General features: G+C 44.1%; 1 protein-coding gene across 2 annotated transcripts in view; it reads right to left on the bottom strand.

Moving 5' to 3' along the window:
• Positions 1–8,342: 8,342 nt before the first annotated feature.
• arid5b (AT-rich interaction domain 5B) overlaps positions 8,343–12,967 on the bottom strand; it is a 67,036-nt gene continuing 62,411 nt past the window's right edge. For both annotated transcript variants that reach the window (XM_027021639.3, XM_081698041.1), the window contains one exon: positions 8,343–12,461. In XM_027021639.3, the coding sequence (XP_026877440.2) occupies positions 10,317–12,461 (2,145 nt within the window). In that variant the 3' untranslated portion in view covers positions 8,343–10,316. The remainder of the gene's footprint in view (positions 12,462–12,967) is intronic.

Genomic DNA, 12,967 nt, shown 5'->3' with positions numbered 1-12,967 from the left:
ATGGTTGTAACCATTGGCTGGTTACAAATAGATTATTATAATTTAATAATAATAGTAATTATTATTATTATTATCATCATTATTATTGTTGTTAATCATTCCATTGAATTTTTATATAAATATTTTCTATTTTTCCTTTATTTGTAAACAAACTTGAATTGCAGCATGTATGAAATGTTATATAAACCTATTGTGTGTGTGTGTGTGTGTGTGTGTGTGTGTGTGTGTTGGGGGGGGGGGGGGGGGGGTAGCAGCCCTTAACGGGCTGTTTGCTCTAATCAAAGTGAATTCAAGGTTCAGTTTACAAAAGATTTACTGATTTTTACTGATTTACAGATTATTTAATTACCAAAATAAGAGTGTTTATCAGTTTGGCAGGTAACTGGACTCAAATACACTACCCCACATATCACTACTTCAATCTCCAGCCCCACACACAAACCTTCAGAAACAAGGAGGGTGCAGTAATAAAAAGACCCTGTATTTTCTCTTTTTCCTTGATTAGTCTTTGTAAAAAGCACTTGAGGCACTTGGGATACAGTGTGTTCCGTCCGCTCAAGCAGTCAAGCATGCACCCAAACAGAAGACCAATTATTGTGCAGGAAATGGCCATGAAGTAAGTAGCAGTGGAAAGACGAGTGAAAAAGCATACTATAAAGTTCGCGTACTTTTACTGCACAGAAAACTACCCATAAGTGAAAGATCTAGGAAGTCTAATAAATGACTGATTTTAACAATACTGAAATAAACATAGGTTACACTGGAATTCAATTTTGGATGGATTAAGTATATATGCAACATGTTCTTACTGACGGAGCCAGGCTTATTGTAAACAACCACATATGAACTTTTGACAGACTGCAAATTGTAGCAATTATACATACGTGCATTTAAGTACTATAAATACAATATAGTGATGTGTTACTTTGTTTTAACATTACTGATGTGCTTTGACAATTTTTGCTGCACATCTAAAGTTTCAGCTGATTTACTGTGCTGATTAGGTAGATCCAGACAAAGGTCAAAGAACATACATGATATCATCCAATCAAAAAACGAGTGTAATCTTTTTAACAGTAGGTTTGCTGAGGGTGTCTAGGCCACCCCCACCCCTCCTAATAACTATACATATATATTCTTATTTTCCTTTACAAAACTGCTTCTTTTGCTATGGGATTGTCTAGTCCTGTATGTATCTGTCTGCATTACTTTGCCTTGGACTGAAATTGTAAATAGGCTAATTAAAAAAAATAAAGAAGATAATAAATAAAACCAAAACTTGCACTCAGGGTACACGCTTGTGGAACAAGTGTCTTTAGACTAACTGGCTGAAGAGGCAAGTTTCTCGACCCACTGCCTTGCCAGACTCCACAAGGAGACAACAGAGACCAAATTCCAACTTTACTTTGGTCTATGACAAGCCCAGTCTTAAGGGCATCCTGTTCTGCCAAAACACTGACGGGAACTTGCTCTAAAACACTAAAGTTTCAGCATGAAATGGTTAAAAACAAACAGTGTGGGCAGAGATGATGTTTTCGACTCCACCAGACTGCGACTGAAGTGACGCATGACGAGCCTTCTGGACCGCCGTGTCAGCCTCGCCACCTTTCAGATTTTGCTGGCCGTCTGCCTCGCGACACTGACTGGGGCGTCACTGCAGCCTACTTGCAAATCTGTTTGGAAACTGTTACAGAACTCACTGTGAAAATGGGAGGCCGGAGTGACGGGTGACGGCACCGCGGCCTGCTCGGGTTCTGACAGCGTCAAGGGCCGCCAATACGACCTCTCAGGTATGCAGGAGGGGCCCCTGGCCAAGAGTGGTGTGCCAGACACAGTAACATCCACATGGATCTTGTGCTACAGTACATGGTGGCTCCTCACTTCTGGCTGTACTCAGTCAGAGAAGTCAAGAATTATGTTGAATAAAATCTTTAAATCAGTGGCAATAATATATACATATACATCAAATTAGTCCCCACTTCTTTGCCAAAATTGAAATATATATATATATATACATATAAAATAAACAATTCTAAAACAATACAGCTGTACATTCCAATATAAAACATGTAATTGGGAAAATATCATGTCACACATTGGCTATATTGGCAAGACCTATATAACAAGATTTACTATATAATTCATAATGAAATGTATAATTTGACATTACAGAGTACTGTACTATATTTCATTATATATTTGTTGTAATGGTGAGGAAGAATGTGAGGCAGAACTTTGCGTGCTTATTTTTTACAATTATGTGACTCCTCGGAGCATGTCTTCCCCTGTTACAGCCAAGCTCACCTCCAGCTGTTTCAACACTCACACGATTACAACCTTATCCTAAGGGGAAGTCACTTATAAGCCTGATTAAACCAATCCCGGACAAGTCTAACAGTCAGGAATACTGTCCAGCCTTTGAGTAATAAGGAAGGACCTGGTTGTTCGGCACCACCCAGTGCTGCTGTAGGTGTCTGTGTGTAAGTCCTCCTGCGCTGGAGCAGCTGGCGACTGCTGGAGGCTGGCGGGCAATCCCGGCTCCCTGCAGCGCTGTCCCGGCAGGTGGGCTGGTGGTAAATGAGGAAGCAGGTATGACGCAGGATGAAAACTCCACCTCCCTCTCTCTCCCTGGAAACAGGAGGCTGCCATGATCCTGGCACTGAGTGTAACCGTGGAAGATGGTGTCCTCCACTCCACCATCACTGATTCTGCCCTTTTGTTTTCTTAATGACACCTTCCTCGGGAGCAGAGGCAGAGTTATTAACCCAAGGGGGCATCTCTGGCCTCTCTGTTTGACTTCTCACATGCCAGGGCTCCAGATTCTCCAATAAGGGTTGACAAAGATTTGCAACAAATTCAGGCCCCATCTCTGGAGACTGTTAATTCACTGTACTGAACTACAACAAGCCATTCATATGAATTTCACCGCAGATTGAACGGACTCCTAGAAATGTGAGAACTGTAAAGAAATGAGACATGCTGAGCTTCTCTGCTGCAAACAGCCACACAAGGAAAATCAGCAGGAATTTGGCACCTTATCAAACACAACTTGTTCTTTACATAACACCCTCTTCACCGAGGCACAGTGACTTGGTCCATGCACCCCGGCAGAGGAAACACTGCATATTACATAATCCTGCCACTTCCAGGTTCATATTTATACACATTGTACCGAGACATGAGGGGATCCCTATTTTTCTGGGAAAAACCTACATCTACCGTTCTTTTCTGTGTATAATAAATCATTTCTACTCCTTGCCCTATTGCTCTGCCTTTTCCATCATGGTGGTGTCCAGTATTATCCCGGGTTCAGACATGCTGATAGCCCTGGCAGCAGCAAGGATTCATGCACTGCCTCCACCAACATCCAGGGTCCAGACCAGCATCTGGAGCTATAGCTGCAAGCTCATGAAGACTGAAGTCGTATCTCAGAGGAGCGCATACAAATATACACACACACACACACACACACAGAGGCAGTAGATCAGCAGTTAGGGTGAACAGAAAAAGTGTTGACTTTGAATAGGTCCCAAGGTCTGGGGAGCTGGCCTGCTACCGCACTCAGCTGTACAGGCTCCCTGCAGCACAGCTGATAAAGGTGTCATTTTCTACACCTGTGCAGGACAGGAGCAATGCTAGAGCACAGAGTCCAACACAGCACCTGGCTTTTGTTTTGATGCAAAACAGACTTTCGGAATGTGAATTTGAGGGTTTTAGCAAACACACCAATGAGAGTCGATCTCTACTTGTCAGTAATAATAACTGGGTAACTGGTGGTGTTGCACCTCATTGCACATTTCCAAGAAAATTCAAAAACTCTGCTGTACTGAAACAAGCTGTTGGGCACACAAGACTGTACACTTACAGTCTACAAGAAAATAACTGGATGGCTTTTATCCAGTTTCATAAGCCTTATATACTCACATGAACTAAACCCCGTCACAGGTTTAAGGCTAAATGACAGAAATTAATGTTTATAGACTTACTTTTTTTTTTTTTTTAATTAGCGATTAAAACGCCAACACCAAACAAGCACTTTTTTTTCAGTAGGAATTTTATGTTTCGTAGTCCTCAGATTTTTCTTGATATACTTACTTGGCTTGTTAAGGGTTTAGCTATTTTTGTGCACAATATATCTGGCATTTCCCGCGAGGTTATTTTTCGTGCTTGGCGGGTTTGCGGCGGCTATCCTGAGTCAATACTTCGAGATCGCCTGCGACGGCAGTCTCTTCATTAAAGGAGAAAGCTGCTCGCTTACTGGCGTTGGATTTATTAACAGTCTGAGAACGGGATCACAACGCTCGTGGAGATTTTAAATAAACAAGATTGCGCTCGAGACGTGCAGCGGCGTGGCAGCAGCTGTTGTGTCGTTCTTTGAGCGCTCGCGGCCCATACTCAGCTAAACAAAACTCAGTCGAAAAGGCACGAGGACTGTATTCGAGCAACCAAAGGCTCCCGATTTCCTTTATGACTGGAGAAAAACAGCGCTGAATAAAGACAATTGGGGGACGACATGACCGTAGTGGGCATCGCTGATGAATAGCCGGTGCAGTATTCGCACATGCCAGCAGATTACTGGAGCACAGCTGCTGAGTGCACAAGGGCTAACGTGAGCACGTGAGCAGCTGTGCCGCTCGGGCCTGGCAAACAAAGGCGCGTTAGCACGCGGTGTAGGGGCTCCATTGCATTCTGCATGCCGACTGTGTCAGACAAGCGAAGCAAATTCCACCTGGGATTTCAGTAATCTTGAATTCCTCCAGCAATAACGTGAACACACACACGGACTTCTTTATAATTGATAGGGGAAATTGCGTTTTCAGGAAAACGGCTTGTTCTGTAATTTATATAACAATTACACAGTGATTTATAATGGATATATAACATGTGACTGACTTACATTTTTATGTTTTTAGCAGACCCGCTGTGGTTGTTTTTATGTTTCATTCAACTGTTTCTGCCTCCCTGCAGAAACATGCTGCTAGTTAATGAATGACTTCACTGGCTAAAAATATGCAGCTTTTGGACGCTTTCCTGTTCTCCCCCAGAGGGCGTGTAATGGGATATTTGCAGGGCTGTCAGTGCGTGCAGTGTCTCCTGTTTACCTCTAGGGATCGCTGCACTCAAGGTCTCATACTTTCTTGAAAGCTCCTGGAATGGAGTTGTCAGACAACATGTTGTCTTCTGGTTTTAACATTTCCAGTGCAAAGTTGTTTTCGTTGTTGCAGAGTAACGGCCTTCTGTCTAGTAGGAATGTCTGTTTGGGTGGTTTTACGCACGCTCCCACTAGATTTAACGAATAATTCTACATTTGATTTTCGGGTCAATAAATTGTTACATTTTAAATGGGTCTTCAGTAAGGTGTAGGCAGGACCAGACAGCGATACCGTTAAGTTTTCAGCGTTATTGAACGATGGTGTTCATCAGAAAATGCACAAATAAATCTGCGATCCCATGAAAACAGCGGGGTTAGGTGTATATGGATTAATCGCGAATAATCGACACGTATGAAGCTATTTACAGGTCAACGGAAGTGCTGGATAAATATGAATCGAGAGTTCCTCTCCGGAAGATCTGTGATGCAGGGCAGGAAAGAGTTATTTCCACCCGTTGCACAACAAATGTATATTTTAATCACGAGAACATTGAAAGGCAGGAAGCAGCTATGGTGTGGCTCTTGTCTGAGTGTCGTCCTGTGAATGCAAGAAACCGCTAAACAGCTATTTAGCGCGCCGTGGCTGCGGGCCTGCAGTATACTCGTATAAATATGCTGTTTTCGAGGTTGTGTAACGCTGCTGCTAAATAAATCGGCAGGCTAATCGGTTCGTAGTGCAATGTGACGCGTCACAGAGCTCCGTTCCTTGGGGTTGCTTAGTCTCAAAAAGCCTTTCTGGGCCTCTTAAATCCAAACTCGCACTGCAAAGCAGCCTGTAATTAAGTTGTTGATCCTCTGACTAAATTTGATTCAACCACTAGAGGGAGCATCAAACGCAAGGAAAACATTTGCGGGGTGTTTTACATTTTAATGAAGTGCACTTTCAAGGTTGACATGTTTTTCTGAAAATATTGAGTGTATTATTAAAAGTACTTTAAGTGTAGGCTACACTTGAATATTCGCTGCGGCCTAGCCACACTTGTTTTAATACACTGAAACGTCTGCTTTACAACTCACACGTGGTAGATGATTTGATTAAATATGGAGTGGATCAGAAAAAATAGCAGGGTGGCTAAAACGACGACAGTTAAAATACATGACCTAAAGAATGTTAAACACTCAAATAACTTAATGCATCGAGAGCTTGCCCAGTGCTTCTTAAAATATAATTTCATGGAGCAGGTCATTGATAGTAAGTATAAAGGTCTATTAAATATTAGAGTATGGTCAGCCATTTTACTTGAGTAATTTTACTGTACTTTAAGAAAAGAAAAGAATAAAACAACAACCATAACAGCCAAACTCTGAACTCTAACCTCCACAGCGCAGCTGGCTGTGACAATCTAACACTGAAAGAGGTACTTAAAGTGCTCCAGACAAACATTCTAATTATGGGGCCTCGAAATTCCCAGCGCTCATTACACTTATAATGTAGATGGTAAACTGGAGCAGATGTGCTCTAGTACACGGCCTTTTCTGTGTGTGGGTGTGTACAGTATCAAGCCAGGGGTGACTTTTCCCTCCTGCAGTCGCTTTAGAAAAATAACAACCTTAAATAGGCCTCCCTCACCCTTCTGTGAAGTCTATTTTATGTAAATCAAGTACCACATACAGCATATATTATCACTTTCAAAGAAAAAAAAAGGAAGAGAAAGTTATGAAAGTCATGAGATTAGTAGGACAGACACAGTTCTGTATCAGTTCTGTGGCTGCTGGGTTGTATTTGTGTTTTGAAAGAACATTATTTGATTCTAGCCAACTTAGGTTGGGCGGTATACCGGTATTAAACTTCATCATACATGACCTTCATGTCATGGTATGACGTGCTGCCATATAGATTTTGCCATGTCATGGCTACTGTGACAAACTAAAAAATGGCGAATTACAAACAGCCCAGCTCATGAGACAAAACAAACACGAACCCGAATAGCTGCAACTGGCAAATGCAAAGAAAACAAAAGAAAAGCAAAACAAAGGCCCTCAATGTCATTTGTTATTAGAAGCAAAAGGTTCAAGCTTTACGTTTAGATATTTGCGATAATGTGGTAGGCAGATTGGTTCAGTGCTTCCATGTAGCCTCTCTCTCTCTGTGCTGGACCAAATGCATGTGTTACAATACCAACACGTGGAACTTGGCTTTGCTAAGTCCGATGATCAACATTATTTTGCTGTAAAACCAAGCAGAATGCAGAGGGAGATGTCAGCTGACCTCAACAGCCAACCAAAGAGGAGGCTGGATGGTCATTTGGAACTGGTTTGGACTCAAATATTCTAACCATGGCCAGCAAACTGCTCTGTATTTGCTGAAGGTAGAAACACCAGTAATCTGTTTTACCACTTGAAAACCACACATGCCTGCAAGTATGAGCAGGTGAAAGGGGACATGCTAGTTAGGGATGCACAAGCCAAAGCGTTTAACACGGCGCTGAAATAATTCTCACAGCCAGCCCTATTCGGACAGGATTAGTTTTACACAGAGAGGTGGGGTAACGCAATTATTACTCACATTCCTCAGTGACTTTAGTTGCATCCAAATCCATCATGCCAGTCATTTTTACAGACTGTGTGCTCCCGCATCAGGGAAGCTTCTGGTGCCTTTTACCTGCTATAAAAAGACTGATAAATATAACCCCAGGTCATTCTAATCCCCAGCAAATTGCCATGTGAGTAAATATTTCTCACATCTTGCGGAAAATGAGTTTTCTCGCTTTACTTGTGTTATATGCTTTGGCGTTTACTTGCCAAAGTCCTTTTCTCAGGAGCAACACTTCTGGGCGCTTTAGGTAATTTCTACCACATATATGTAGCCTACTGATATTCAAAATATCAACATTTTGCATTGACAGTTCTGCTGGTTAATAACAGTCCAGATAAATTATGTTTCATTTATTTTTCATGAAGGTATGTTTTGACCAGTCGTGAGTTTTTGTGTGGGGCTACTCATCTAATAATCAGAAGGTTGCCAGTTCAAGCCCCACCACTGCCAAGCTGCCACTGTTGGGGCCCTGAGCAAGACCCCAACCCTCAATTGCTCAAGTTGTGTTTGGATAAAAGCGTTAGCTAAATGCTGTAAATGTAAATGTGTATCTGCAATGCAAAGTTGAGTAGCCACCTCTGATCTTAAATAAAGAACCGGTAGTCACTTCCTTCTCTGTAAAATTACTTGCAGACATAATGTCTGGAAAACTAATCCTGTCCAAGTAATACTTTATTCTGATGGAAAAACACACTTTTTGAATTCAGGGAAATAAGTTGCATTACAGTAATTAAACATTAAAACATAACAGTAATTATTTAAATGTTTCCAAGTTCTTGAGTTTATTTAAAACATCTGATTAAATACCTCTACTTTTGTTCCATGCTTGCACAGATACCTCAAGTGTAAACATCCATTTGCACAACAAAATGCAATAAAACAAGATTTCCTACTGCAATTTGCTCACGTTCATGTTTTAACTTTGAAAGTTAAGATTTATTACGAGTTATTAGTTTTTAAGAGCATATAAAAGATAATTTTTTTTGTCATATTTTGATGTCATATTGTTATCATCTTGATAATGGAAAATATTTAGTTCGCCCATCCCTACAGCCAACACACAGCAGGACTGGATAAAGGATAGACTTTCTTAAGTTATAAAAACGTTTATTTCTTATTAAAAATGTTACATAGCAACCTTGAGTGCTACTCCAAACACTGTTGGAGCAAATACATTTCTTGAAATTTTAAGTTTAATTTCTCCTACTAATACATACAAAAAATTGATTACCCCTAGGAAGATTGTGTCACTTTCAAATTATGTTGGTACTTTTCCAAAATCCTTTGTGCAAAGAAATTATATATTTTTTTCTACTGATAACTATTTTCTTGTGTTACACATCATTTAACACAGAATTGTTATGAACGGACCACTGCCAATACAGTTTTTTTTTCCAAACATATTTTAAACAACTTTGGACAACCACTGCTATACAACTTTCAGAAGAAACAGTCAGCAGGGGTCTTATGTGTGTGCTTCACTAAGTGCTTCTAAAATTCCCCTCCACACCATCCCTGCATCCCTGGTCTTAAACTTGGGTAAATCTCCTGAAAGGAATTCCTCTGAGTAAACTGTGATCACAAGGGTATGCCTGTAAAGACAAAAGCCACTTTCTGACATGAGAGAGTAGTCCCGGATGTGGAAATTCATCCCGTCACAAGCAAAGCCTTCCAATCCCGTACTGGAACTCACGGTTCAGCGCAGCCAGAAATTACAGTAGCCAGTGAATATGACACAAAGTGTTTTCAGTTAGCTAAGGTTATGTACAAACACCTCAGCCCTACATTTGACAAACACATTCCACATTGCCCTGGCAAACAGGAGGAGCTTCACTGACTGAGAGGAACCGAAGGGGATGTCAGTGGATGGTGGTCAGAAAAGCGTGTGAAACCTAACTCACATTTTATCGTCAAAGTTTAAGATTCTTTCAAGGAAAGCTTAGTTAGTTTTATTTACATGTAACTGTGTAACACAACAAACTGCAATGTTCTGATCTCTTGTGATTCTTGTGGATGAAACAAAATTTCAGATGTTACTAGTTTAACCCTTGCAGGCTTGAAATATGAACACACTATACTACCACACTGATACATAAAAAAGATGCACAGTAAGGATTAATATGTAAAAAGTACAACAGTTCACCAGGCAGCACTCCTGCATTATGTTCTGATAGTGTTTCAAACCGGAGTTCTGCAGATTGATTGAAATAGCATTGCTACGATTGCATTGATTTGATTTGTCACCCGCCTTGTTTATATCCTTTGAGCACCCTGGAAGTTCAGTGAGAGCTGCTTCTCCTCCATCGGGACATAATACCCTTCACTAACTTCAGTGCTCATGCCAAGGCAACACTTAGAGAAACCAGACAACAGACAACTGCAAACAACGTGTTGGGAACAAGACACAATCAGATGGACCATGTTCAAAGAAATGTGCAAATCCTAAAATTAAGTGGCAAAAGAAGAGACAAAAAAACAGAAACAGACTTCTTTTCAAAGTGTCTAGAGAACAATGCTAGCCGTGTGGTAGACAGCATGGTCATGCTTCCTGGGAAGAGGGACCATTTGGGTGTGAGTCTGGAGTGTCTGCTAAGCCTCTCCAGCTAGCGGCATGTCTGGCTACTCAGTCTAGGAAAGTTTGGTGCTAGGATGAACCGAGGAGAGCTGAGGGGGGCTGAAAGGAGCTTGGGGGTTAAGGGCTGACATGGGGTAGAGGCCATGGTGGAGAATGTCCCCATACGATGTCCCCATCGGGTGTCTGTACAGGTGGGCTGGATTGGCCGCCTGGGCCAGCAACTGTCTCTGCATCATTATGGAATGAATGGCGAAGGGGGGCATGAGTGGCGAAAGGACACTCTGGTTCTTCAAGTACTGCAGTGGATGAGAGTAACCAGGGGGGACGTGGGGGCTCAGGCTGTCACACATGTCCTGTACCTGAGATACAAAAGCCCCGGGATACAGCCCTGGGAAGATGGGCGAGTGCAGTGGGAACTTGTGTCCCTCGGCCACGTAGCTGTTGATGTGCACGGCGTGGGCCGGCTCTGCCGGCTTCATCGACTCGTTATCGGGCTCTGGGGTCCGCACCTTCACCACAACATCTCTCGGCGTGGAGCAGTGCATGGGCGTCACGGCCCGGATCTTCTTCTCCGTGTGTCCGTTTTCCAGCTCCTCCAGGCTCCTCTTCAGAGGCCGTGCGGCGCCGACGTTCTGCGGGCTGCTTTTGCTGCTCAGGATGGGCCGAGCCATCTCCTCTATCTTGAAGCTCATTGTCTCTTCTCCTCGGACATTGTGTGCTTTGGATGGGGGTTCCACCACCTTCTTGGGAGTGGAAACAGTCATTGGAGGGACACGGCAGGCTCTGGGGTGGTAGTCCAGGGTTGAGCTTTGATTGTTGCCAGCCTGGAACAGAGGAGTGCTTTTAACATCCTGTTGCATCATGGAATGTTGGAGGCCACAGAGAGATGAGGTGGAGTGGGGCAATTTGTGTGGAGTGGGTTTTGGGAGGCTCAGGTCTGTTGGTTGCTCCTCTGTCACCCTTTCAATGGGAGGGCCCTTTTCTTTCTGGTTCAAACGGGCGCAGTAAGTCAGGCTTCCGCTGTCAGGGTGCTGGTTTTGGGAGAAACCATGTGCGGTCTCACAGTCCCGTGGGTAAGTCTCTCTGTTCAGATACTTGCTCAGCTGCTCCTTGCTCAGATGGTGTTCAGTCTGTCTATAGAGGCTGTGCAGGTGTGGAGAGGAGTAGAAGTCACTGAGGAAGCTAGGTGCCTGCCCAGGACGAGGTATCTGTACAGACTTCTCCATGCTGGAGTGAGAGTTGGCTCTCGTCATGTAGGACTCTGCTGTGGTGCTCGGCTGGGGCTGGTGGAGTGGCTGGTTCTGGGGGTGTTCTGAAGGGTACGACTCCCCCTCACCACCCACCTCCCTCTGGGTGGGCTCCACAGAAGGCTTTTTGTCCTCGCTGCCTCGAGGCTTGAAGCTCTGAGCATGCTGGATGACGGATGGACGCTTGATCACCACATTCGCCTCGTTTGCGGTGGGAGGGACCTCAGGGCCCAGTTGCCCAGCAGCTGTTTCCTCCGTGCTTCTGCTTGACACCTTTTTGTTGACTAATGGGGGTGGAGGACCGTAGGGGAAACTACTAGGCATGCTGGTGCCACTGACCTGGGACAGCATCTTCTTCTTGGCTAGGGGAGACATGATGCCAGGGTTGCCCCGAGGATAGAGCAGTGGGTGATAGCTGAAAGTCTCCTCTTTGGTGGGGAGCTCAGCCCTTTCTGTTGGGACCTCTGGCACAGAGATGGGCTGTGGGGGTCTTTGCTTTGGAGTGGGCAGCACCATTCCCACGTGGTTCTGGCTGTCGTTTGTGGCAGCTTGTTCAGTGTTCCCCAGGGTATGTGCAGGTGCCTTGTACTCTGGCGTCCCATGCTGCCATTGGTCCTGTGCGTGAGGGCGGGGGTTCGAGTGGCGAAGTGGCATCGAGGCAGCGACAGGAAACACCTCTGAGTCCTCTGATTTGAGTGGCGTGCCGTCCTGCGGAAGTGATGCGTGCTTGCTTCTATGGACTGGTTCGTGTGGGCCACCGTCCCAGGAAGCTTTCTGGAGTGCTGGTTTCTCCTCCTCCTCCTTGATGACCAGTGGGACATCGCCTCCGTCTTCTGCGGCTGGACTCCTCACCTCGGCCTCCCGCTGCACGGGAAGCTGGGGCCTCTGTGTCGCTTGCTTTGCCAGCCCTTCCTCCTGGGGCTGCTCCTTGTCCTCTACGTCCTCCACACCCTGGAGACACAGACATGCACGGAGACAAAAAGCTGTTTAATCACCGAGCTTTGTGCTGCAGCACTGCGCGATCTAGCCATACTGTACTCTTTATGCAAATTCATGCAGGTTCACCGTGGATTTCTCACAAATTACCTCTCAACAGAGGCCCTCCACGAGGGATGAACTCGGCACAATCCACTCCCTTGTGGCCAACACCAGGAACAAAACGTGAGTTCAATTTACAAACAGATGACATCTATGGCCTCAAAAGGTTCAAACAAGTTGTGTGAATCCTTGCCAGCTGAAGGATAGCCTGATTGTCGACTGTACAGCTGAATGTTTAACTGACACGACAAGGCTAGCCTCTGGAGTGCACTCCTCTAGAGTTTAACTTAAAAAAAAAAACACTCTCTATAAATGGAATATAAGGTGAGGTTGCATAAAGCAGCTCTGCCACCTCCTCCATTTCACTTGTAAACAGAGAAGATCCAAAATGAGAGAAATGCTGTATAAGGAAGGAAACA

This window comes from Electrophorus electricus, chromosome 15, assembly GCF_041902795.1.
Source record: "Electrophorus electricus isolate QZ-2024a chromosome 15, ASM4190279v1, whole genome shotgun sequence".
NCBI classification, from domain to species: Eukaryota; Metazoa; Chordata; class Actinopteri; order Gymnotiformes; family Gymnotidae; genus Electrophorus; species Electrophorus electricus.
The sequence above is the reverse complement of the archived record's forward strand: the minus strand, read 5'-3'. Positions and strand labels throughout refer to the sequence as shown.